Source organism: Mustela nivalis (assembly GCF_964662115.1).
Source record: "Mustela nivalis genome assembly, chromosome: 10".
Classification (NCBI taxonomy): Eukaryota; Metazoa; Chordata; class Mammalia; order Carnivora; family Mustelidae; genus Mustela; species Mustela nivalis.
This window is the reverse complement of record NC_139029.1, coordinates 23,001,735-23,027,397: the sequence shown is the minus strand read 5'-3', so window position 1 is coordinate 23,027,397 and position 25,663 is coordinate 23,001,735. Positions and strand designations below refer to the sequence as shown.

The 25,663-nt window shown below is 49.4% G+C and overlaps 1 protein-coding gene across 1 annotated transcript; it reads right to left on the bottom strand.

Annotated features, from left to right (window-relative positions):
• Positions 1–1,474: 1,474 nt before the first annotated feature.
• LCK (LCK proto-oncogene, Src family tyrosine kinase) lies at positions 1,475–25,663 on the bottom strand. The gene is made up of 13 exons (XM_082685708.1): positions 25,490–25,663; positions 11,566–11,675; positions 11,236–11,317; positions 10,953–11,043; positions 10,609–10,707; positions 10,374–10,477; positions 10,093–10,242; positions 9,647–9,799; positions 9,324–9,503; positions 6,856–6,932; positions 6,610–6,763; positions 6,395–6,526; positions 1,475–2,141 (listed from the first exon to the last, which is right to left on the bottom strand). Exons 2-13 carry the CDS (start codon positions 11,668–11,670, stop codon positions 1,939–1,941), a joined length of 1,530 nt encoding a protein of 509 aa, XP_082541834.1. The 5' UTR covers positions 11,671–11,675; positions 25,490–25,663; the 3' UTR covers positions 1,475–1,938.

The following is a 25,663-nucleotide window of genomic DNA, read 5'->3' as shown; positions in this document are numbered from 1 at the left end:
CAGGTAGTGGTCTCAGGGTCTTCGGATTGAGCCCCATGGGGGCTCTGCGCTCAGTGCTGAGTCAGCTTGAGAATCTCTCTCCCTCTCCCTGCCCCTCCCACTTGTGCTGTCTCTCTCTCTCTCTCAAATAAATAAATAAATTATAAATAAGTAAATATTTGCCAAATGAGTGAATTAATTCAATGTTTAAAAACATCTTGGGGTGGGGGGTAGTGCCCGGCTGTCTCAGTCAGTAGACTGGGTGACTCTTGGACCTCAGGGTTGTGAGTTCCAGCCCCATGTGGGGTGTAGAGACCATTTAAAAATAAAATCTTTGGGGCGTCTGGGTGGCTCAGTGGGTTAAGCCTCTGCCTTCAGCTCAGGTCATGATCTCAGGGCTCCAGGAATGAGCCCTGCATCAGGCTCTCTGCTCAGCAGGGAGCCTGCTTCCCCCTCTCTCTCTGCCTGTCTCTCTGCCTACTTGTGTTCTCTCTCTCTCTGTCAAATAAATAAAATCTTTTTTAAAAAATAAAATAAAATCTTTAAAAACATCGTGAAGGGGAGCACCTAGGTGGCTCAGTCGTTGGGCGTCTGCCGTCAGCTCGGGTCATGATCCCATGATCCTGGTATCGAGCCCCAATCAGGCTCCCTGCTCAGCAGGAAGCCTGCTTCTCCCTCTCCCACTCCCCCTGCTTGTGTTCTCCCTCTCGCTGTGTCACTGTCAAATAAATGAATAGAATTAAAAAAAAAAAAAAGTCTTGAAAGTGAATCAAAATATATCTGAAGGGTTGCCTGGGTGGCTCAGGTGGTTAAGGGTCTGCCTATAACTCAGGTGATGATCCCAAAGTCCTGGGACTGAGCTCCCTGCTCAGCAGGGAGCCTGCTTCTTCCTCTGCCAGCTGCTTCCCTTGCCTGTGCTCCCATTCTGTCAAACAAATAAACAAAGTCTTAAAAAAAAAAAAAAAAGATTCCAGGCGCCTGGGTGGCTCAGTGGGTTAAGCCTCTGCCTTCGACTCCAGTCACGATCTCAGGGTCCTGCTATAGAGCCCCACCTTGGGCTCTCTGCTCAGCAGGGAGCCTGCTTCTCTCCCTCTCTCTACTTGTGATCTCTGTCTGTCAAATAAGTAAGATCTAAACAAAATAAAACATATCTGAGTACCAACAGCCCCAGAATCAGTAGCTGTAAAAAGTGGTATTACCCTTAAGTAATGAGAGGGGAGGGTGTCCTGGGACACACCCACTCCCCACAAGGCTCTACATAGGGGTCACCCTTAATCCTTTGGGGTGGGAGTTTGAAGGAGTTCACAGAGCCCATCCAACAACGTGTAGGAACTTCCTCTTGGCCCCCCAAATCAGCAGAGCTGGAAAAAGTTCAGACATCCCCTCATCCCATCTTTCACCCCAATTCAGGGTGACTTATTTTCCATCTTCTGAACCCCCTCTTCCCCCTCCCAAAGAAGTGTAGATGGGAGTGAATGGGGAGCTGAGAGATATGTAATCTTCATCAACAGAGAGTCATTTATTGAGCTCCTAATGTGTGCCAGGCTCCAAGGAGAGCACACAGAGCTATCAGATAAGGTCCCAGCCTTCAAGAAGCTTCTTGATGGGAGGGGTAAGGAAAAGGGGGTGGGCAGAAGCCAGTGTCAATCACAGGCGTCCCTCTTCTCTCTGGTCGCCTTGGGAAGTAGAAGGGCCCACAAAGGGACAACTTGAACAGGTGCTCAAGACATAATATACCCATGCCACACATGTACAAGACACCTGCGCAGAACCCACACAGCTACAGAAGCCTGTATAAGACAACAGGAAGTGGCCCTGCCACGCGTGGGCGGGATTCACAGGCAGAGTCCGTAGGTGCATAGGCGACACGGGTATGACGAGTATGACACAAGAACTGCATCTCCCCCAGCCAGGTGGGCTAGATGGAGGGAGGGCTCTGGGCCTGGCCCGCTAGGTGTGTCAGGGCTGAGGCTGGTACTGGCCCTCTGTGGCCGTGAAGAAGTCCTCCAGCACACTGCGCAGGTAGTCAAAGGTGGGCCGGTCCTCTGGGCGCTCCTTCCAGCAAAGCATCATGAGGTGGTACAGCTCCTCGGGACAGTTGTCAGGTCGCACCATACGGTAGCCTCGCTCTAGGTTCTGAATCACCTCAGGATTGGTCATCCCTAGAGATTGATGGGAGAGATGATATCAAGGCTCCAGGCTTCCGACCTCCACGGCAGGGGTGACTTTCGGAATATTTAATTGGCACGGTGTGAGCACGGATCCGAAAGGATCTCGGTGGGCATCAACACTAAGGCCTTGTACTTTGGGTACCAGCCACGCATCAGCCAGGCCACTTGGAGTGTCGGCTGTGGCTTAAGCACTTAATAACACGTATGTGATGACTGTGAGGCAGTGGATGAGCCATCTCCCCTCTTTGGGCCTCAGTTTCCTCATCTGGGAAATGGACCTAAGAGTAGCTCCTACCTCATACAGCTGTTATGAAAATTGAAGGAGACAGTGCTTATAAAACAGCAAGTATAGGGCCTGGAGAGGAGATGCTACAAGAAGAATATCTGTGATTATTATGATTTGGTGGTGGAATAGGGTCAGGCTCCAGGGCAGGACAGGAGCCTACAGACGGCACAGGGGTGAGGCTTGTCTGGTTTGGGGAACAGGCACATGAGATGCCAGGTGGGTCCTGGAGACCAGCAAAGCAGACCCGGCATAAGGTAGATTCACCAGATGCCTCTAGGAACCAGATTAAATAATTTGAGGGCCATGTCCCTTAAAACTAGGAAATTCAGGAAATCAGAGGACATAGACCAGGGAACTAAACGCCATGGCTAGAGTCAAGGATGCAAACCCATAGCCTGCACCCAGTTTAAATAGCCCATAGACCGGGACGCCTGGGTGGCTCAGTTGGTTAAGCAGCTGCCTTGGGCTCGGGTCATGATCCCAGCGTCCTGGGATCGAGTCCCACATCAGGCTCCTTGCTCCACAGGGAGCCTGCTTCTCCCTCTGACTCTGCCTTGCACTCTGTCTGCCTGTGCTTGCTCTCTCTCTCTGATAAATAAATAAAAAAAATAAAAAAAATAGCCCATAGACCTACTTTGGTTTGACGCCTATTGGGTTTTTATTTTTATTTATATTTATTTATTATTACTTATTTTATTTATTTTTTTAAGTAGGCTCCACACCCAGTTAGAGTCCAATGCGGGACTTGGACTCAAGACCCTGAGATCAAGACCTGAGCTGAGATCAAAAGTTGGATACTTAAACAACTGAGCCACCCAGGCACCTTACTGTATTTTTAAACAATTTGAATCAATCATCAATATTTGGATATAGGAAATTTTCTTAAAATTCCAAGGTTTGTGGCACCTGGGTGGCTCAGTGGGTTAAGCCTCTGCCTTCGGCTCAGGTCATGATCTCACGGTCCTGGGATCAAGCCCCGCATCAGGCTCTCTGCTCGGCAGGGAGACTGCTTCCTCCTCTCTCTCTCTCTGCCTGCCTCTCTGCTTACTTGTGATCTCTCTTTGCCAAATAAATAAATAAAATCTTTTTTTTTTTTTTAAGATTTTATTTATTTATTTGTCAGAGAGAGAGAGGAGTGAGAGTGAGCACAGGCAGACAGAGTGGTAGGCAGGGGCAGAGGCAGAGGGAGAAGCAGGCTCCCTGCTGAGCAAGGAGCCTGATGTGGGACTTGATCCCAGGACGCTGGGATCATGACCTGAGCCGAAGGCAGCCACTTAACCAGCTGAGCCACCCAGGTGTCCCTAAATAAATAAAATCTTAAAAAAAAAAAAATCCAAGGTTTGGCTTCTCTTGAAAAAGAAAAGGTCTGGGGACACCTGGGTGGCTCAGATGATTAAGCCTCTGCCTTCAGCTCAGGTCATGATCTTCTGGTCCTGGGATTGAGCCCTGTGTCAGGGTCCTGGTTCAGAGGGGAGTCTGTGAGTCTGCTTCTCCCTCTCCCTCTGCTTCTCTCTCCTGCTCACGCTCACTCTCTTTCTCTGTCTCAGATGAATAAATTTTTAAAAAGTCTTTTAAAAAAAGAAGAGAAAATACCTGTTTTGGGGGTTCCTATGTCTTAGTGGTAATGCAAGTTCACCCAGGTCCCATTACTCCCCATTATCTTCCTAACCCTGAAGTCACGTGTCAGTTGCCAATTATTCTCATGCTTTCAATGCTTTTTTTAATCTTTTAAAATTAATTAATTAATTATTTTGTTTGTTGGTTTGTTTTTAAGTAGGTTTCATGCCCAGTGTGGGTCTTGAACTCATTAGCTCAAGATCAAGAACTGCATGCTAGGGCGCCTGGGTGGCTCAGTGGGTTAAGCCACTGCCTTTGGCTCAGGTCATGATCTCAGGGTCCTGGGATTGAGTCCCGCATTGGGTTCTCTGCTCAGCAGGGAGCCTGCTTCTCTCTCTCTCTCTCTCTGCCTGCCTCTCCATCTACTTGTGATCTCTCTCTGTCAAATAAATAAATAAAATCTTTAAAAAAAAAAAAAAACCTGCATGCTATACTGACTGAGCCAGCCAGGAGCCCCACGTTTTCTTCTTCTTCTTCTTTTTTTTTTTTTTTTAAGATTTTTATTCATTGGGGTGCCTGGGTGGCTCAGTGGGTTAAAGTCTCTGCCTTCGGCTCAGGTCATGATTTCAGGGTCCTGGGATAGAGCCCCGCCACAGGCTCTCTGCTCAGCAGGGAACCTGCTTCCCCCCTCTCTCTGCCTGCCTCTCCGCCTACTTGTGATCTCTGTCTGTCAAATGAATAAATTTTTAAAAATCTTTAAATAAAAAAAAAGATTTTTATTCATTTGACACAGAGAGAGAGAGATCACAAGTAGGCAGAGAGGCAGGCAGAAAGTGAGGGGGAAGCAGGCTCTGTGCTGAGCAGAGAGCCCAATGCGGGGCTCAATCTCAGGACCCTGAGACCATGACCTGAGCTGAAAGCAGAGGCTTAACCCACTGAGCCACCCAGGAGCCCCTGCTTTTCTTTTTTCTTCTAACAGAGAAATTCTCTGTGGGTTCACCTCTGTGGGCACAGTGGAGGAGCTGTAAGGATACTTGGCTGGATGACTGGAGTGTGGTTCTTGCCCCCATGCTGCCCTTGGACTCTGATAGGGCCAGTCCTGGGAAGAGAAGTCCTTCAGGCTCTCACCTGATTCTAAGGTGCCTTTACCTTTCTAGGAGCAAAATTCTGTACGTAGTGCTCTGGGGGTATGGGAAACTTCTGCATTTCTGGCCATTGTGCTCTGTGACCTCTCTCCCCTGTCTTTGTGTTCCATTTCCTTTCCCCAGAACTTCCTAGCAAGTTCCTTTCAAAAAATTCCATCTGTCTTGGCTGAATTCGGGGGTAAAGGACTGTGTCCAGAGGCTAGAGGAAGGGATGGGAGAGGGTAGGAATTAGTCATTTATATATCTCTCTCATTTGTTATGTGGAAAGTTCCAGAAGGCAGGGAAGTCACTGCTTAGTGAGCACCTGCTGGGAGTCAAGCTCTTTCACAAATAGTCTCTTTTGTTCATATCAGGAAACTGAGGCTCAGAGAGGTGAAGTCACTTGCCCAAAGTGATGATTAATAATAAAATCTAGGGGCTCCTGGGTGGCTCAGTCGGCTAAGTGTCTGACTTGCTCAGGTCTTGATCTCAGGGTTATGAGATCAAACCCCATGTTGGCTCCGTGTTCAGTGAGGAGTCTGTTTGAGATTCCCCCTCTCCCTTGCCCCTCCCCCTACACTCTTGCTCTCTCAAATAAATAAATAAATCTTTAAAAAATAATAATAATAATAAAACCTAACACTCTTGAGTGCTTAGTATGGGCCAGATACTGTTCTAACCTCATAATTTACAGGTGGGGAAAGAAAGAATAATCTGACTGGGGGCATCTGAGTGGCTCAGTGGGTTAAACCCTCCGCCTTCAGCTCAGGCCATGATCCCAGGCTCCTGGGATCAAGCCCCCCATCACATTGGGCTCTCTGCTCAGCAGGGAGCCTACTTCCCTTCCTCTTTCTCTCTGCCTGCCTCTCTGCCTACCTGTGATCTCTGTCTGTCAAATAAATAAATAAAATCTTAAAAAAAAAAAAAAAAAAAAGAATGATCTGATCAAACCCAAACAAAAAGTTAGCATCAGTGGCAGACCTGGTAGTAAAGGCAGGCCTTTTCCCTCCCAAGTCAGATCCTCTTCTACCACCGTAGGCTGCCTGTGTCAGAATTTAAGAGCTGGGATTATTGAAGGAGGAGAGAGATCGAGACAGACACAGAAGCCAGCCCTAGGAGATGTGGCACCTGACTGGGGATTCCGGAGTCCTGAGTGAATACAGGAAAAGCAGCTAGGAAGATTCAGAATCTGAACCAGGGACAGATGAAGTGAGTGGACAGACATGCATGGGCTACTCTTCCCCATCACCCTTTCAGTTCCGACCCTTGGCCCTGACCTGGGTAAGGAATGCGGCCATGGGTGACAATCTCCGTCAGCAGGATCCCAAAAGACCACACATCCGACTTGATGGTGAATGTCCCATAGTTAATGGCTTCCGGTGCTGTCCACTTAATGGGAAACTTGGCTCCTGGAGAGGGGCAGAGAGAGGTCACCTGGGTCTGCTTGGTCAGACCCTACAGGCCCCAGAATTCCCTTATATCCCACACCTACCCTCCCTGGCTGTGTACTCGTTGTCCACGATGAGGCGTGCTAGGCCAAAGTCTGCAATCTTGCAGCTCAGGGTGTCAGAAACGAGGATGTTGGCAGCCCTCAGGTCACGGTGGATATAATTCCGCTCTTCAATGAATGCCATGCCCTCTGCAATCTGAAGACCAGGTAGGAGGTCAGCAGCCCTGGGCTGAACATCCTTATATCACTGGGCTGTGCACCTGCCCAGCCCCTCCCCAGTCTCCTTACTTGGGCTGCCATGTCCAGGAGTTTGTTGATGGTCAGCTTGATGCCTGGGGGGGTCTTGAGGAAATCTACCAGGCTCCCTGTGAGCAGAAGCAAAAGTTGCTGACTCAAGATGTCCCAGCAGATAGCCCCCAGACAGGTCGCCTGGATGGCTCAGTCAGTTAAACGTCTGCCTTCAGCTCAGGTCAGGATCCCAGGGTCCTGGGATTGAGCCCTACATCGGGCTCTCTGCTCAGTGGGGAGCCTGTTTCTACCTTTCCCTCTGTCTACTGCTCTGCCTACTTGTGCTCTCTCTGTCAAATAAAATCTTTTAAAAAAAGGAAAATTTGTTATTAAAAAAAAGAAAGAAAGAAAGCTCTCAGAGCCTTCTCCTCGAACTGGCTATCTAGAAGCAGTGTCTGACACGTGGAAAGAAGAGTAAGGGGTGAGAATGGAGAAGTGTGCGTTCAGGGTGAAGATACCCAGGATATATGAAGGCTTTTCCCGGGGACTAGGATGGAACATGCTTGGAAAAGTCGGTAAACTTCTTGTCACCAATGGGGTAAAATCCAAACTCCTTAGCCGGGTGTCCAAATTCAAGCACAGTCCATACTGTAGTTTCGTCTTTACCCCATTCCTGCTTCTTTCACTTCACCCACCCTAGATAATTTTGAAATTTCTCATATAGACCACTGGGGTCTCACCCCAAAGTCTCTTTGTTCCCATCTCTGCCTTCTAAAAATTCTACTTTTCTTTCATGGCCCAGCTAGACTATTCCTCTAGGAAGCCTCTCTAGATCCTACCAGACCTAATAAATTGCATCATCATCTACATTCCCATGACGTGCTGGAACTCTCCTGTGGCAAAACTGGTTTTCCTAGAGTTTGTGCCACATAACTAAAATGCAGTTCCTCTGAAAGCAGGAGCCTTGTTTTGTCCATCCATTCTCTTGGTGTTCCTCCCAAAATAAGCAGTGATAAATGTGTGCCAAAGATATTGAATGGAGCATAGTAAGAGCTGCCTGGGGGGCTGAGGGACCACATCTGGAAGCAGAGGGTAACTAGGAGAAGACCAGGGATGAGAGTTGCTGGAACAGAGCTAGTGACTTCTCAAGAGATTAAAACCCTGTGTAAAGGAGGCAACAATCTAAATGTCCCTACTAGGAGGGCTGAATTAGTCACCAAAGATAAAAGGCTCCCCCAGACACAGCAAATACATGGGCATGTACTGCCACTCCCGCATCAAATCCATGGTAGATGCTGCTAATCAATCCCAACACTCATTTCCAGTGAGCCTCAGAATCCTCCTCAACACAGCACTCCAAGCAGCTACCACTTGAACTTGGTCCACATTGTAAAACCTATTTGCTACTTCCAGAATCTAATAGCCAATTAGGAGCCTTTTTCCCTTCCTGGAAGAGGGACAGCTCTTAAACTCCCAAAGAATCAGAGTCAGATAACAACAAACTTGCTAAGCAGTAAATATACTGCAGACACTATTCTAACATCTCTGTGTACACTGACTCTGTCATCCTCACAAAGTCCCCATGAGAAAGTTACTATAGAATTATTATCACCATATTACAGAAGAGGACACCACAGCAGAGAGCTGTGAAGGCCACACAATCGTAAAGGCAAGATTCTAACATAGGCAGTCAGATTCTAGAGCTCATAATGACTACTCTAAATTATTTCTGGGTGAGCCCGTTCAGATTTCTGATATTAAACTTGGGGAAAATGAGCACCAGAGATGGGACAAGGACTTGGCCTGTCACAGCAAACTGATGACAAAGCTGGGCCTAAAATCTTTTGGTAGGGGGGGGCGGCTAGAAACTTCTATCCACCTTCCTGGGTGCTCTCAATCAGTCCAAGGGAGGACAAGAGGCTCACTTAGACCTGAAAAAGAGAGATTTGAGGCAGATCTGCCCTCTCAAGGGTCAGGGTCAAAAGGAAAAGAGAAATAAGGCTAGAGACCCACACATTTGAAATCAAGCATCCCCGGGGGGTTGGCGGGGAGGGGGCACCTGGATGGCTCATGGGTTAAACATCTGCTTTCAGCCTAGGTCAGGATCCTAGGGTCCTGGGATCAAGCCAGCCCCCGGCTCCCTGCTGGGTGGGGAACCTGCTTCTGTCTCTTCCCCTGCTTCTACTCTCTGCCAAATAAGTAAATAAAATCTTAAACACACACACACACACACACACACACACACACACACACACACACACGAATCCCCAGATCTTGATCTTAAGCCTTTGAAAAAGGCCAGGAAAAATGAGAAGTGAAAGCTCTTTCGGAGCCTGCCACCTTAGGCTGGACTCCCAGACAGGCTCGAACATCACACCCTCTTCCCGTCCCTGGTGGTGAGTCTTTAGGTTCCCAGGAAAACTAGAAACTCTGAGCCGGGCGAAAAGGCAGATCTCCTTCATCTCCTATCAGGGGCGGGGGAGGGGTGGCAGCGCCCCCCAGCGGCCTATCGTAGTGGCGGCACCCACCGTTCTCCATGTATTCCGTGATGATGTAGATGGGCTCCTGGGTGACCACCGCGTAGAGCCGGACCAGTCTCTGGTGTTGCAGCTGCTTCATGAGGTTGGCCTCGGCCAGGAAGGCGTCGGGGGACATGCTTCCCTGCTTCAGGCTCTTGACTGCCACCTTTGTGTGCCCGTTGTAGTACCCTGGGGCGCGGAGGATCGGGGAATCACTGGGAGCGCGAGCACCCGGAGCCAGGTAGCTGCCGGGACGCCGTCTCGGGACTCTCGCGGCCTCAGCGGACGCCTCCCCTCTCCCCCTTCCTGCAGTCGCAGAGGGCCTCACTCACCCATCCACACTTCCCCGAACTGGCCAGCCCCCAGCCGCTCCACCAGCTTCAGCGTCTCCCTGGGAACCTCCCACTCGTCCTCCCACCAAGGCTTCTGGGGCTTCTGGGTCTGGCAGGGGCGACTCAACCGCGTGCACAGCCCGTCCGAAGCATCTGCGAGCACAAGGGAGAGGATTAGGGCCGTGAATACGGCGGATTCTGGTGTCCCCACTGAGTCCCCGCCGGGCCAAGTCCCCGTCCAGGGGAAATGGACTGGCGGGGGAGGTGTGGGGCTGTCACCCTACACCTGGGCTGTCGGATACCGCACCTCGCCCACTGCGGGGAATGAAGGAGCATACTGAGATGGGTGGAGGGTACCCCTGAGAGGGACTTAGGGGAGGCAGGCTGGTAGGGCACAGGTGAAGGAGCCCCGCGCGCACGTCTGAGGGGCTCCTGCTAGGGCTCACTGGTGTAATGGCGGACCAGCTCGTGCAGGCCAGGAAAAGTGATGCGGGGCGAGATGTAGAAGCCGCCTTGGTCCAGGTTACGGATTTTGTAATGTTTCACCACCTCTCCCTGGTTCTGGTCGAAGTCCCGCACGGACAGTGAAAACGATCCTAGATGAAAGAGTGGGTGAACTCAAGCAAATCCCGGTCCCCGCGCCCGGCTTTCCCCGGATCTCGAGGGTCAGGCCTCGGAGCTGCGGCCCCGCCCACGACCCCGCCCACGGCCCCGCCCAGCCGCTCACCCGCGGTGCTCTCGCTCTCCCGGATCAGGAAGGAGCCGTGCGTGTTCCCGGGCGCCAGGAGCTGCCGCTCAGCGTCCTTGCGGCTCAGGTTCTTGAAGAACCAGCTGCGCAAGGCACAAGGGAAGGCCGTCGTCTGTTGCTGGTCAGTTCCGCCTCCGTCGCCCTCAAGCACTCGCCACCAGCCCTAGCACCCCGCCTTTGCACCCACCCTTCGTCACGGGGGGTCCCTACTCACGGTTCGGGCTCCAGGCTGTTCGCTTTGGCCACGAAGTTGAAGGGAATGAAACCTTCCTGGCCGGTGGTCAGGGACTGTGCCTTCCACCATTCGCCGTTCCTGTGCGACAGAGCCAGTCGGTGGGGTCTCCTTGGCCTTGGATTGGGCTGGAAACCTTCAGAGCCCCCGTTACACCCTGCCACCCCACCCTCTAGCCCAGCACCTTAGAGCCTCTCATTTTGTCCTAAGGGCGGCCGCTGCAAGCCCGTCGGGGACCGCGATACGGAGCGGGGGTTGGGGGGGCATCCCTGCTCCCTCCCATGTTCTGGTAGGGCAAGGATGGGTGGCGAGGAGGGGGCACTCACCGCTCCAGGATACGGAGCTGTTCACCCTTCTCGAAGCCCAAGTCTCCATCGTGAGAGGGCTCGTAGCTGTGCAGAGCGATAACCAGGTTGTCTGAAAAGACAGAGGGCGTCAGGGAGAACCTACCTGGATTAGGCTGAGAACACAGAATTCAGGAATTACAGGGCAGCGGAGAAGACCAGGGGCAAGAGAGGCAAGACAGGGCAGAGAGTGAATGGGAGATGGAGGCCAACAGCCCAGGATCCAGGCCCCTTAACTTTCAGGCCCTGCTGATTGTGAGGTCACCTTGCAATGGTGAGGCTGGGGGGTTGGAGCCTTCATAGATGACCAGTGGATCCCGCACCTCAGAGCCATTGCGGATGGGCAGCTGTGGAGTAAGGGGGTGAAAGTGGGGTCAGAGAGTGAGAGACTGAGTCCAATCCTGGCTCCTCTCCCCACTGCCCTGTTTCTGCTTCTCCAGCTTGGCTGGGTCTTATCTCTGCATCTGGACCTCCTTTCCCTTCTGTTTTCCAAGGGGAAAGGGCCACTCTGTCATTTCGGTGGTGGTCCGTTTCCTTCTCCTGATTTGTATACTCCACCCAACTCCCTCACCAAGTCCCCCGTCTTGCCTCTTACCGTGGCCTTGCCATCCAGTGGGACTATGGGGTAATGGCAGTTCTCACATACATCGATGTTTTCCATCCAGTCTTCTTCAGAGTTTGAGCTGCAGCTACAGCCCATGGTCCCTGGGGCAATGGAGAGGGGGCTGAAGGGGCTCCCCCCAAATCTACTTCCCCAACATCAGACATCCTAGGGCCTTGCCCTGGGAATTTCCAGAAGTACCTGAGATTGTCAGGCCCCCATCCCCCATCCACCAGCCACAGAAAAGCTGAAATGGGTCCAGCTGGTCTGGTGAGGAGCTCCCTACTGGTGCTCACTCTGAGACCCCCTGGCCACAAGTAGAGTCACACATGGGCCCCCACTGAGCCCTAGGCCCCGCCCTCCCACCTGGAATGGGCAAACCGCCACAGATACCTTTGTTAGCCTAGTTGCCCACTTCCTGCCTCTCCACCAACCCTCTCTTTCCTCCCATCCCCCATGCTGGAGGACTACCTACTAAAGATCACACAACACTTCCCCAGGCCCTGGGGGAGCCCTAAATTTTGTTCCTTCCCTACCAAAGAGGTGTGTGTGCCCCACCTCATAATTACAACTCCCCTCTCTGGCCAAGGAAGCTGAATAAGAGGGCCCTGCTCTCTAATGTCAGAGGTCAGGCCCCAACTTTTCCCAGAGCAAATCTCCTTTAGAGGATTCTGATTCTCACCAGCAGAAAAACCTTCAGTGTTGCTATTGGCCATAACTTTTTTGTTTGTTTGCTTAAGCAATGGAAACTTTTTGTCAGTTGGAAATCAAGCAGAACCTAATAGATAAAGCAAGTAAACGTGGGGCTGTTCTGCCTGAAACAGAGTGAAGCCCCTAGGAGGCCTGAGAAACCCCCTTCCCTAGGGCTGCTCCTCAGAATCGCTTAGAAAGCACTAGTCCTCAGATAAAACTCAACTTACCATTCAAGACCTCTTTTTTTAAGTAGGCTTCACTCGGGGCTCAAACTCACAATTTTGCGATCAAGACCTGAGCCAAGATCGAGTCGGATGCTTAACCGACAGAACCACTCCGGCACCCCATGACCCTTTAAAAAACTTGCTGGGGCACCTGGGTGGCTCCGTGGTTAAGCGTCTGCCTTCGGCTCAGGTCACGATCTCAAGGTCCTGGGGTCAAACCCCCGTTGGACTCTCTGCTCTGTGAGGAGTCTGCTTCTCCCTCTGCCCCTCCACCCCCACTTGTGCTCTCTCATGCACAAGTGGCAGAGAGAGAGAGGAGGAGAGAGAGAGAATCCCAAGTAGATCTTTGTGCCAGGCTCAGAGCCCAAGAGGGTTCAATGCCACGATCTTGAGATCACCACTGGAGCCAAAAATGAGAGCCGGACACTTAACTGATGGAGCCATCTAGGTGCTCCCCTATGACGTTTTAATATCAAGATCAAATCCACCTCCACACTATCCTACACACACATACACACACACACACACACACACCTTCATTCTGAGCTACCTCTGCCTTTCCCAAACACCTCATACTATTTTCTTACTCCATGCCTTTGCACATGTGACTCCCCTACCATGAATGCTTTCTTGTCCACCTACTGAACTAATTGAACCTTTTTTTTTTTTTAAGATTTTATTTACTTGACAGACAGAGATCACAAGTAGGCAGAGAGGCAGAGAGAGAGGAGGGAGCAGGCTCCCTGCTGAGCAGAGAGCCCGATGTGGGGCTCGATCCCAGGACCCTGGGATCATGACCTGAGCTGAAAGCAGAGGCTTTAACCCACTGAGCCACCCAGGCGCCCCAAGAACTAATTGAACCTTTAAGGCTCAGCTCAAATATCACCTCCCCAGTGAAGCCCTCCCAATATCCTGCTCTGTCAACACTCCACTCAGACACAGTTGTCAGCACTGAATGCCATGACTAGATGGATTTATGGGTCAGTCCCACTGTCTTTCCCTCCCCTTGATGAGATGGGGGGCTCATTCAGAGCAGAAGCTGTGGGTTATTTGCCTGAATACCCCAGCACCCAGAACTACTTGTCATTAATAAATGTTGGTATGTGGAGGGTTCATACACAGAGGCTCCCATCTACCAGGGTCTTAGAGGTCACCAAGTCTGGGATGCCTGGGTGGCTCAGTCGTTAAGCATCTGTCTTTTGCTCAGGTCATGATCCCAGGGTCCTGGGATCAAGCCCCAGCATCGGGCTCCCTACTCGACGGGAAGCCTACTTCTCCCTCTCCCATTCCCACTGCTTGTGTTCCCTCTCTCCCTGTGTCTCTCTCTGTCAAATAAATAAATAAAATCTTTTAAAAGGGAGGAGGGGCTTTAAAAAAAAAAAAAAAAAGGAAGGAAGAAAAAGAAAAGAGAGAAAGACATCACCAAGTCTAACTTCTGATTTTAGAGGAGCAAACAGAAGCCCAAAAAGACCTGCTTAAAGCTAACTCATGCAGGGACATCTGAGTGGTACAATTGGTTGTGTGTCCAACTCTTGGTTTCAGCTCAGGTCTGATCTTGGGGTTGTGGGGCTCCCCACTCAGCTCAGAGACTGCTTGAGTTTCTCTCTCCCTCTCCCTTGTGCCCTCCCACCCCCTCAAATAAATAAATCTTTAAAAAATATTAAGCTCACAGGAGACACCTGGGTGGCTCCGGTGGTTGAGCGTCTGACTGTTCGTTTCAGCTCAGGTCTCAGGGTTGTGAGATAGAGCCCACCCCCCCACCCCCAACATCAGGTTCTGAACTCAGTGGGGAGTCTGCTTAGAATACTCTCTCTCCCTCTCCCTCTGCTTCTCCCCTGGCTCAGGCACACTCTCCCTAAAAATAAATAAATAAATCTTTTAAAAAGATTAAACTCACACAACCTATTTGGGACAGAACAAACCTAGAGATGCTGATCCATGCTGGGACCCAGCGGAAGTAGGAAGTACTGGGGATTGTGGGGTTTGCAAGACAGAAGGACACATGTCAATTACATCTCAATTCAAAAAGAAAAAAGAGGGACGCCTGGGTGGCTTAGTTGGTTAAGCGGCTACCTTCTGCTCAGGTCATGATCCCAGGGTCCTGCAATCGAGTCCCATATCAGGCTCCTTGCTTGGCAGGGAGCCTGCTTCTCCCTCTACCTCTGCTACCACTCTGCCTGCCTGTGCTCTCTCTTTCTCTCTCTGACAAATAAATAAAATCTTAAAAAAAAAAAAAAAAAAAAGTCTCAAGGACAGGCCTCAGAGTCAGAGAGACCTAAGTTCAAACCCCGGTCCTGACGTTTACTGTATGACTTTGCTGAAACTGTTCTTCCCAAGCTTCACTTTCCTTTCTTGTCCAGTGAGGACTGTCACCCCTTTCTCATAAGCTCACACAAATGTTAGCTTAGTTTAGAGCTTAACTTCAGCACTGCTCATTCTGCCCCTCCCAGCACCTGCTTTGGAGGGTGGGAGAATGGAATCAATAAATAATCCTCCTTACTAGAAATTCATGTTTCTTAAAAAAAAAAAAGAAAGAAAGAAAGAAAGAAATTCATGTTTCTTAAACTGAGATACTCAGAACCCATCATGGGTACCAGAAGTCATGGGTGTACATCTTCCTAGAACATGAGTGTCATCTGACCTTAGTCATATAGTTAAACAAACACAGATCTATTATAGAGGAAAATGCAAGGAATGGAATACATGGAATTTTAAGCCAAATTAAGAGACTTTCAAGGAAAAGGGTACACATTCACTCTCCCCTCTACTGCTAAGAGTCCTGGAGTATGTGGGGTGCCTGGGTGGCTTAGTGGGTTGAGGCCTTTGCCTTTGGCTCCGGTCATGAACCCAGGGTCCTGGGATCGAGCCCTGCATCGGGCTCTCTGCTCAGCGGGGAGCCTGCTTCCTCCTCTCTCTCTGCCTGCCTCTCTGACTACTTGTGCTCTCTGTCTATCAAATAAATAAATAAATAAATAAATGATCTTAAAAAAAAAAAAAAAAAAAGACTCCTGGAGTGTGGGGGAGAGACATTTGAGAAAACCAGCTCAAACACTCATCTGTGGATGCAAATGACTTAAAAAAAAATTTTTTTTTATTTATGGGGTGCCTGGGTGGTCCCATCGGGTAATAAGCATCTGACTCTTGATTTTGGTTCATGTCATGATCTCACAGACCTGGGATCAAGCCCTGTATTGGGCTCCTTGCTCAGTGGGGAGCCTGTTTCTCCCTCTGCCTGCCACTCCCCCTGTTTGTGCTATCTCTTTCTCTCTCTCACACACAAATAAATTTAAAAAATAAATAAAATCCTTTTTTTAAAAGATTTTATTTATTTATTTATTTATTTATTTATTTGACAGAGATCACAAGTAGGCAGAGAGTCAGGCAGAGAGAGAGAGAAGGAAGCAGGCTCCCTGCTGAGCAGAGAGCCTGATGGGCTTGATCCCAGGACCCTGAGATCAGGACCTGAGCCGAAAACAAGAGTCAGACACTTAACTGCCTGAACCACCCAGGCATCCCTGCAAATGGCTTTTCTGACACCTGATTTTATTATGGCTAGGAACTATGAGCAGAAAAGCCTCCAGAGAAGCACTGAGAACTATCTGGAAACAGTCTAAGATGAGCTGAGCTATTGGGTGTGGCTGTGAGCATCCTGTTGTTTGTGACCCTCACATGGGCCTATGAAGATCACAGTTTGGTGACGGCCGGGGTCCAGGACAGCATGCATACAAGACCTATGTCTTGGACTAAATCTGTGCCTCCCAGAGAGGACCTGACATTCCTAAAGACTGGGGCCAAGAATGAGGAAAAAGTCCAGCTGTGTCTTGATTAAGCCAAAAGGAACTCTAACTCTTCTGGGAGTCTGACCCTTAGTGTTTTCTAGTGGCTGGCTGTGTGCTCCTGGAGCCCTCCAGATACCAGGAGCAGATCCTGCCCTCTACGGAAGTGTGAGCTGTGGTGCGTAGGGTCTGGCAGCCATCATGACACCCTAGGATCCAGGAATGCCAGAGAAGATTTTGGTGTGTGGTTCCCAGCTACCAGGGCTCCATGCTTTTGGGAGGCCCCAGGATAACATGGGAGGCCTGCAGGTTTTTTCAGTATTTTTTAAAAACCTGAGAGGAATGGGGCTCCTGGGTAGCTCAGTGGGTTAAGCCTCTGCCTTCAGCTCAGGTCAAGATCTCAGGGTCCTGGGATCAAGCCCCTCATCGTGCTCTCTGCTCAGCGGCAAACCTGCTTCCCCCCCCTCTCTGCCTGCCTCTCTGCCTACTTGTGATCTCTCTCTCTGTCAAATTAATAAATAAAATCTTTTAGGAAAAAAAACCTGAAAGGAAATTGAACTATAATTTGTTTCTTCAATGCATACTGATTGTCTCTGATTAAAATTTGAATTAGATAACATGAAAGTGAGTACTTAAAAACAAAGTAGTTTAGTAGGACGAAACTTCAAAATCATGAGATCCATGACCCAGGAGGGTGGGGAGTACAACAGCGGAAGGGGCCAAGGAGTCTGGGAGACAAGAGTTTAGAAACACCAGTATAATTTACCAGCTTTGTTTTAAAGATGGAGAAGCTGGGGGATCAGAGAGGTTATGTGAATTTCCCAAGAGCACATGAGGGCTCTAGGCAGAGGTGAAACTCAGATCAGTTTCCTACTCCTTTATCAAGGTATCCTCCTCTATTCGTCACTCCCTGGGAAATCCAAAGGAAGTGGAGGATCCTAAGAAGTCATGAGGAAACAGGGGCAGAGAGGCAGGTCTGACAGGCAGGGGTATGGGGGTTTGGGGGAGTAGGGGGTGGTGGTGGGGAGAGGTGGGGGCAGCACTCTTCATCAAAAATTTGATCATGGGTCGCCTGGGTGGCTCAGCTGGTTAAGCTGCCTTTGGCTCAGGTCATGAGCTCAAGGTCCTGGAATTGAGCCTGGCATCAGGTTCTTGGCTCAGCAGCAAGTCGGCTTCTCTCTCTCTGTGATCTCTCCACTCTCGTTCTTTCTCAAATAAATAAACAAAATCCTCAAAAAAAATTTTGTGATCATTGTGCTGTTAACAGAGGCCTTTTCCTCCAAGACAATGCTCCTTCCATCTAGACTACATGCTTCTGAATGTAATTTACCAGACAGGTGAATGCAAGTCTGTATATATGAAGGCATATGATTAAGCAAGCATCGTGCTTTTGTGCGCATGCCTGTGAGTTTGTCTGAGGTCGTATATGCAGATGGCTGTGTAACAGAATGAGGGGATTTACAGTTTGTGCCTGTCCCTGTGTAATTGTGAGGTCATAGACGGATATATCTATTTATATAAAATGTGTGTCCCATTCCTCTCGTCTTAGTGTGACAAAGATTACTGGTAGCCAAAACAATCTAACCAGGTTGACAAATGAGGTCCGTAAGAAGAAAATCAAAATTAAAGCTTCCTATAAATGTCACGTTGTCATGGGTGTCATGGGTGTCTGGGTGGCTTAGTTGGTTAGTCCTCTGACTCAGTCAGCTCAGGTCATGATCCCGGGGTCCTGGGATGGAGCCCTGAAGGTGAGTTCCCTACTCAGCAGGGGGTCTGCTTCTCCCTTTCCCTCTGCCCCTCCTCCCTACTCATTCTCTCTCCCTCTCCCTCTCTCAAACAGATAAATATATAAATGTCTCTTTAAGAAATATATAAATGTTTCATTGTCTAAAAGGAAGAAAAAAACAGATTCAGAGAATCCCCAGGGTTCTCAGAATAAGCAGCGAAGGCAGATTCTGGGGTGAATGAAGCAGGACATTTTCTTCTTCCAACTCAAGAATTCAAGGTCAATAGCAAGAATGTTAGAGATCTAGACCTCCTCTGACCAAGGTCTGTACTGTTCTCGGTAAAATTCAGACCTGCCCGTGGTCCACAGAGCACTTTGTGCCAATTATAAAGAGCCACCCCTCTCTGGGGTTTCAAACTCGGAGAGTAGAGTGAAGGTTAGACCTCAGCCCCTTAGGTGCCCTTCACCACAGCGCCCAACACATGCAGTGGCCTTGCTCACTTGGTAGAACCGATCAAAAATCCTGGGCGCCTGGGTGGCTCAGTGGGTTAAGCCTCTGCCTTCGGCTCGGGTCGTGATCTCAGGGTCCTGGGATCAAGCTCCATATCGGGCTCTCTGCTCAGTGGGGAGCCTGCCTCTCTCTCTGCCTGCTTCTCTGCCTCCTTGTGATCTCTGTCTGTCAAATAAATAAATAAATAAATCGTCTTTAAAATTTTTTTTTAAAAATTAAAAAAATCCCAAGCTACCCAAAGCTCCCGCCTTGGATCATCTGAACCCAGACCTGTTTAGCGTTGATATCATCGTGAGTTCCAACTCTTGCCAACTCATTCACTTCTATCAACTCCAGACTTTCTCTTGCCTAGCTGGGCCTAGGATGTGTTTTGTCCCCTTTAAAAACAACAACAACAACAACAACACTTTTCCTCCCTTCAACTGTAAAGCTACTCATTTATCGAACATTCTGTCCATAATGTGTGCCATGTTCTTGCCAAGAACCTGGGTTTCTTAGCCAAGAGCAGGCAGGCTATCATGAGGCAGAACCACTGTGGTACCCTGGGCCACTTTGTGGCAAAATCTGCCGAGAATCATTTAAAACATTTTCTTGGCCTTTTACTTGGGCCAAGATTTGGTTGTCAGCAAAGCTGTATATGTTCAATGAAGAGCCTTGGCTATGAAGGCGGTCCACACAGATCCCTCATCATGGTACTCAAGAATCAGGGTTGGCAGGCATGATAAATAATTTCTAATGGGTAAAGGAGGGATGTGTCTCGAGTTCTCTCCTTTTTCACGTATAATCCCCCTGCCTTTTTAACCATAGAAAACAAAAAGGTAAGCTTTCTCTTCAATGCAAACAAGGTAGATTTATTCTCACAAAACTGAGTGTCTTAACCATAAAACTGATTGTCAGTTAATTATTGCCAGAAGTGTGGGTTACAGAGCAAAGATGCTAAAGCTGGTATTTTGGGTAGAGGCCCTCCAACCAGTAACTTGTATGTACCTCTAATCCTTTTAGTGAGTTCGATCCCTGTGTGTCTCTGTGTGCATTTTGTCACATGATGGTTTTATCAGGATGGACAGAACCTTATTTACAGTTTGGCGAGCCATGAAGCTTTATTCAAGTTTCTAGGAGTCTGCCAGTCATGGGGTCTCAGCTCACCATATCCTTGTCAATCCCTAGGCACTCACTGGCAGAGGGCCTCAGGGCAGGTTACTAAACCTCTCTAGGGGACTGGGGGTGCACAGACAGCCTGGGTGGCTCAGTCAGTTAAGCGTCTGCCTTCAGATCAGGTCATGATCCCAGGGTCCTGGGTATGAGCCCCACATCAGGTTCCCTGCTCAGCAGGGAGCCTGCTTCTCCCTCTCCCTCTGCCTCCTGCTCCCCACACTGTGCTCGCTCTCTCCTTCTCTCTCTGTCTCTCTGATAAATAAGTAAATAAAATTTTAAATAAATAAATAAATAAAGTGGGACCTACGGGTAGGGCAGCTGTAAGCATTACCTGGGAGATACAGATGATCCCATAAACTGCTTATCATGTGCTTAGTACCTGCCAAGAGCTCAATATAATGAGAACATCGTTGACCCTTGAACAGCATGGGTTTGTGCCTTGTGGTTCCATTCACATGTGGATATTTTACAGTAGAGTATTATAAATGTATTTTCTCTTCCTCGTGATTTTCTTTTTCTTTCTTTCTTTTTTAAGATCTTCTTTTTAAGTAATCTCTGTACCTAACATGGGGCTCAAATCTATATAACCCTGAGATCAAGAAGTACATGCTTTACTGACTGAGTCAGCCAGGTGTTCCATCTTCCTTATGATTTTTTTTTCAGTTTAAATATTTTTTAAAAGATTTAGTTTATTCATTTAAAGAGGGCAAGAGAAAGAAAGAACAAGTCAGGAGGAAGAGCAGAGGGAGAGGGAGAAGCAGACTCCCCACCGTGCAGAGAACCCAATGTGGGACTCAATCCCAGGACGCTGGGATCATGACCTGAGCCTAAGGCAGGTGCCTAACCAACTGAGCCACCCAGGCACTCCCTCCTTATGATTTCTTTTCTTTCTTTCTTTCTTCCTTTCTTTCTTTCTTTCTTTCTTTCTTTCTTTCTTTCTTTCTTTCTTTTGACAGAGAAAGAGAGAGAGATCACAAGCAGGCAGAGACAGAGAGGGAAGCAGGCTCCCCGCCGAGCAGAGAGCCTGATATGGGGCTCAATCCCAGAACCCTGAAATCATGACCTGAGCCGAAAGCAGAGGCTTAACCCACTGAGCCACCCAGGCGCCCCACTTACGATTTTCTTAATAGCATTTCTTTTCTTTTCTCTAGCTTACTTTAAGAATACAGTATACAAGACATATAATATACAAATTATCTGTTAATCAACTATTTACGTTATCAGTAAGGCTCTGGTCAACAGTACCCTATTAGTAAAGCTTTTTTGGGAATCAAAGTTACACATGGATTTTTGCTTGCGCTGGTAGTCAGCACCCCTACACTCTCACAGTATTCAAGGGTCAACTGTCGTTAAGTTTTTGGGCCGTCAAAGGTTTTATGTGGATTTTCGACTACGTGTGGTCAGGGCGCAAACCCACTGTTGTTTAAAGGTCAAGTCTAATTGCTGTTTGAGGCTAGAGTGAGCATATCCCTGCACCAGCCTTAAACATTTTTCCAGTCTAAATGTTAACATTAGCCGTTATCAATCATTTTCATTTTCCTTTGTGATTTTGGGCACTTTCACAGACCACCCTTTCGCCTTTAATACATTTACCTAAAATGGAAACTTCGCTACCCTAAATGGAAAACCAGTATCACCAGCCAGAGATAGAAATCAGGATCCATTAAACCAAGCGCAAAATGTCATATGTAAATTCACATTTGTTACCCCCTAAAATCACTCCACGGTAGAGGTGCACAGGCCGTATTTTGGGACTTGCTGCAATGTGAGTTGGAAGGACCTTTGGATTTAGACCTCTGTTGGTGAGTTAGAGGAGGCACCATTTTCCTAACTGGCCAGACTACTGACAAAAATTTAACAGGTACCTCTATGTGCCGGGCTCTGATCTAGGGTGGGGGACACAGAGGTTGAGCAGAGAGACAGGTTCCTGTCCATTTGGTCCTGACCTCTTTTTTAATTTTTTTAAGATTTAATTTATTTGACAGAGAGGGACAGAACACAAGCCTGGGGAGTGGGAGAGGAAAAAAGCAGGCTTCCTGACAAGCAGAGAGCAGAGAGCCTGATTCAGGGCTTGATCCCAGGATCCTAGGATCATGACCTGAGCTAAAGGCAGACGCTTAACAACTGAGCCACCCAGGCACCCCCCGCCCTGACCTCTTTTGGCAGGTCCCTCCATTTTCACCAGGGGCCATGGGTCTGTCTTCAGCTCAGTGACTGGTAATGTCTGTGACTCACAATACTGGGAACACAAAACAGCAGTACTTGTCAGGAAGTAGTATTGCAAAATCGCTGCCCCTGCCCATTTACCAAGTTGATGTTAAGCTAAAATCACTAAAAATGAGGTCCATCTCCATGTACTGACATGGAAAGACATCCTGGATATAAGATGGCAAGCAAAATAACCCCCCAAAACAAAAAACATGGCAAGGAAGCTACAGAACAGAATGTAGCATAGAAGCCTATTTGCATTCAAATGTGTATATTTGGGGATTCTTTGCAGCCAGGTTCTGGGCTAAGCTTTTATTTGCATGTTTGCATGTCATTCTCATAATAATCCTATGATGTAAAAGCTATTATTATCCCCATTTTACACATGCAAAAACTGAGGCACAAACAGGGTGAATTGATTTGTCTGAGGCCTCATAACAAACAAATAAGTGGTGGAGTGGCGAGCTGAACCTCTGTCTCTCTGCCCCCAGACAGGGGGCTCCTAACTCCTACTATTTGCAGCCACCGTCCATAGGAAAATCTGGAAGGATGCTCGCAAATTGTTCGCAGTGAACACATCCCAGAAGTGAGACCGGAGGGGGCTGTAGTTTCTTATATTTCTTTTTATGCCTCCATACTGTTTGAATTTTTAACGACAGTCATGTGCTAATTTTGTAGTTGAAAAACAAAAAACAACAAACTGCCGCCAACGCAGAAACTCTGCCAAGAGACAGGACGGTTTGTGGAGGAGTCACTGCGTGGCTTACCCTTCCCTTCCTCTCCTTGTCTCGGGAAAGGCAGGCGTGCAATGAATGGGTCATGCAGGAAAAAGGCTTCTGTGACCAAAGAAGTTTGGGAAATACCAATATTGATGAGACAGAATCGATCAGGCCCATTCTCTGGGGGAATTTTCAGAGGGCTAACCAGCTGAGACATTGACCAGGAAATTAATATGGCCCAGTCTGGAGTGGAGGCCATGTTGGTTTGGCCCCAGAACCATTCTCTTTCCAGATGCCTCATGGAACTGGTGTTCCCTAGAACAAGCATCGGAAATGAAGCACCAGCTATGTTCAGGCCAACATCAAAGTTTGCTCTTGGAGGCCACGTCCCCTGATGGTATCTTGGTCCTGCCTGCCCCAAACCACCCCCACCCCCAGCTCCCCTCAGCATTGCTTTCATTGAACTGAGCTTGGTCTTGAAGTCACCGACTTGAAGTTGGTGACTTCAAGGCCAAGTTGAAGATGTATGTGAATCCATACACACCCCCAGGCTCTGGATTTGTAAGATACAGTGTGTGTTGTGTATGTAGACCCTGTCTCTGCCTCCGTCCATACCTACACACAGACATTTTCTGATGATAAGTCTGGTGTTTGGGATAGTGTATGTGTGTATGGGTGTGTGTGTGTGTGTGTGTGTGTGTGTGTGTGTTACTCGCCTGTAAGGCAGACCCTGTGGCTCAGCCTAGAATTCTCACACCCACTATATACAGGAAACAAGCTCATTTGCAAAACCACACCACAAGTGTGAGGGGATGAGCGGTATGCTGGCCAGCCAGGGTGCTGAGTACGGGTCATTCTGGGTGTGAACAGCCTTCCCTTTGGTGCACCATTTACAGGAGAGGGGCTGCCTAACCTCTGTTAAGGACCTACTATGCATCAGGTATGACCCAGTGCACAACCCAAGTCCCCAAATGCAATCTGCAAGAGAGAGATTTATGACTGCCTCTTCACAGAGTTTGGAGTCTGGGGAGGTGAAGTCAATACTGTTCAAGGAAATGGCAGAACCGGAATTGTACCTGGGTCAGCCTGACCCTGAAACCCGTGTTCTCTGCACTGCACAATACCCATTCACTCTCTGGCCTTTGGTCGTGTTCTGTCTTCATGGTACCCAAGAAACAGAAACCAGGGACAGTGACCTTGGCTCATGTTGTAGATGCTTTCCAAAATGGGCCTTTGTCCTTCTCAGAACTGTGTTGACTTCCAGTCAGATCTGTGAGCCTTCTGGATCACCACAGGGAAGTCCTCTGTTCCCTGAGAACCTCGCCTCATTCTCTTGCCCCAACACTTGGCCCTTTACCCTTTCAGGAGAACCTCCGTCCCTGAGCCATAAGGGCAAAGGACTCTGAGTCATCGGTCAGCACATGCTGGAGGAGAGGGGTGCAGGCCGAGGAGCCCCCCCCCGAAGCACATGGAAAGTCAATGTGTTCTCTGGCCCCTACAAAAGGCTGCAGGCATTGGACCTGGGGACAAGAGAAAGGCTGGGGCATGCTGACTGGGTGGAAACTGCGTGTCAAGAAAAACTCCAATGGTGGAGGGTAAGATACGGGAAACCTGGAAAGTCCGGCTCACATGGGGATGCCCCTCCCCATAAATGGATGTCTCAGAAGAAGGTGAGGAGTGGGCAGCTAGCTGACTATGCCTTCCTGGGCCTCTGCCTTCCTAGGATTTGAAGCAGCTATCAGAGAGACCAGCTGGCCTGACACATACAGTTTGGGGGGGTGTAGGGGGCGGGCGGTGAAGCCAGAGGAACCAAGTGGCCTCTTCTGATACTCGGCAGGGGCAGGAATGGCAACTTTCCAGATGGAAGTGCTGGCGTCCCTCTCCCAGGGCCAACTGCACCCCTGTCTCGGTTAAAAATAGCCCTTCCTCTGCCCTGCCCTTTCCATTCTCCGTTCTTCAACTTTCCAGCCTCCGGTCAGATACTTCCGCTCTGGAGGCCCCATCCCAGATAACAAACACGCCCTCCCATATCCATCCACTTGCAACAGAAGACACTTCTGCTTCTCCAGCACCGCTGGTCACCAAGGCTAAAATCACGTCTCACGTGTCCCTCCGGATGTTCTGGGTGATCACTCTCTCTCTCAATCTCTCTCAATCTCTCTCTCTCTCTCAGACGATTCTTGTTCACTGGGGTCTGCCCCAGCAACCACTAGGATTCCTGGGTCCCCGACTCAAGCCTGACCATCATCCTGCCCCACGGGTGGGGGGGGCCAAGCTTAGACCATCACCTTCTCCCAGGGCCTAGCTCTGCCACTGCCTTGCTGAGTGACTGCAGGGAGGGAGGGCTCGACCTCTCTGGGCCTCAGAGGTTCATCCATCATGGGATCAGGGACTGGACCTGGTGATTCTTTTTTAAAGGTTTTATTTGTGTATTTATTTGAGAGCGGGAGAGAGCAAGAGAGCATAAGTGGGGTTAGGACAGAGGGCAGAAGCAGAGGGAGAGGGAGAAGCAGACTCTCCGCTGAGCAGGGAGCCCGATGTGGAGCTTGATCCCAGGACCCTGAGATAATGACCTGAGCTGAAGGCAGCGCCCCTGGACTTGGGGATTTCTGAAGGCCTTTTTCATATGTAATAGTCCACGTGTGGGATCTCCCAGAAAAGGCTCCCAGTGAGGTAGGGACCAGTGGCAGACAGCGTGGCAGGGTTGAGAGACAACGGCTACGCAGGTAAGGCTACTTCTTACCAGCTGCACCGCCTGCCACCCACCTGGCCTCCAGCAAGACTTCTCTCTCCCCCAGCCTGTAGGGCTGCTGAATACCGAGGGGGCCCAGCCCCATGTCTGGATGCAGCCCCCGCTGTCAGGCACACACCCCCAGTCCTAGACCCCTGTTCCCAGGACTCCTTACCTGCCCAGCCCAGGAGCCCCTGGCCCCATTCACATGGTCCTCCTGGCCTAGCCTGGCAGCTCACACACAGCTTCAGCTCCCTTCGTTGAGGTAGCCACCGCCTGTCTTAGCCCGCCCACGTCCCACCCTGACTTCCTGCCTCCTCCTGAGGGCTCTGCAGCCAACTGGGCCCCA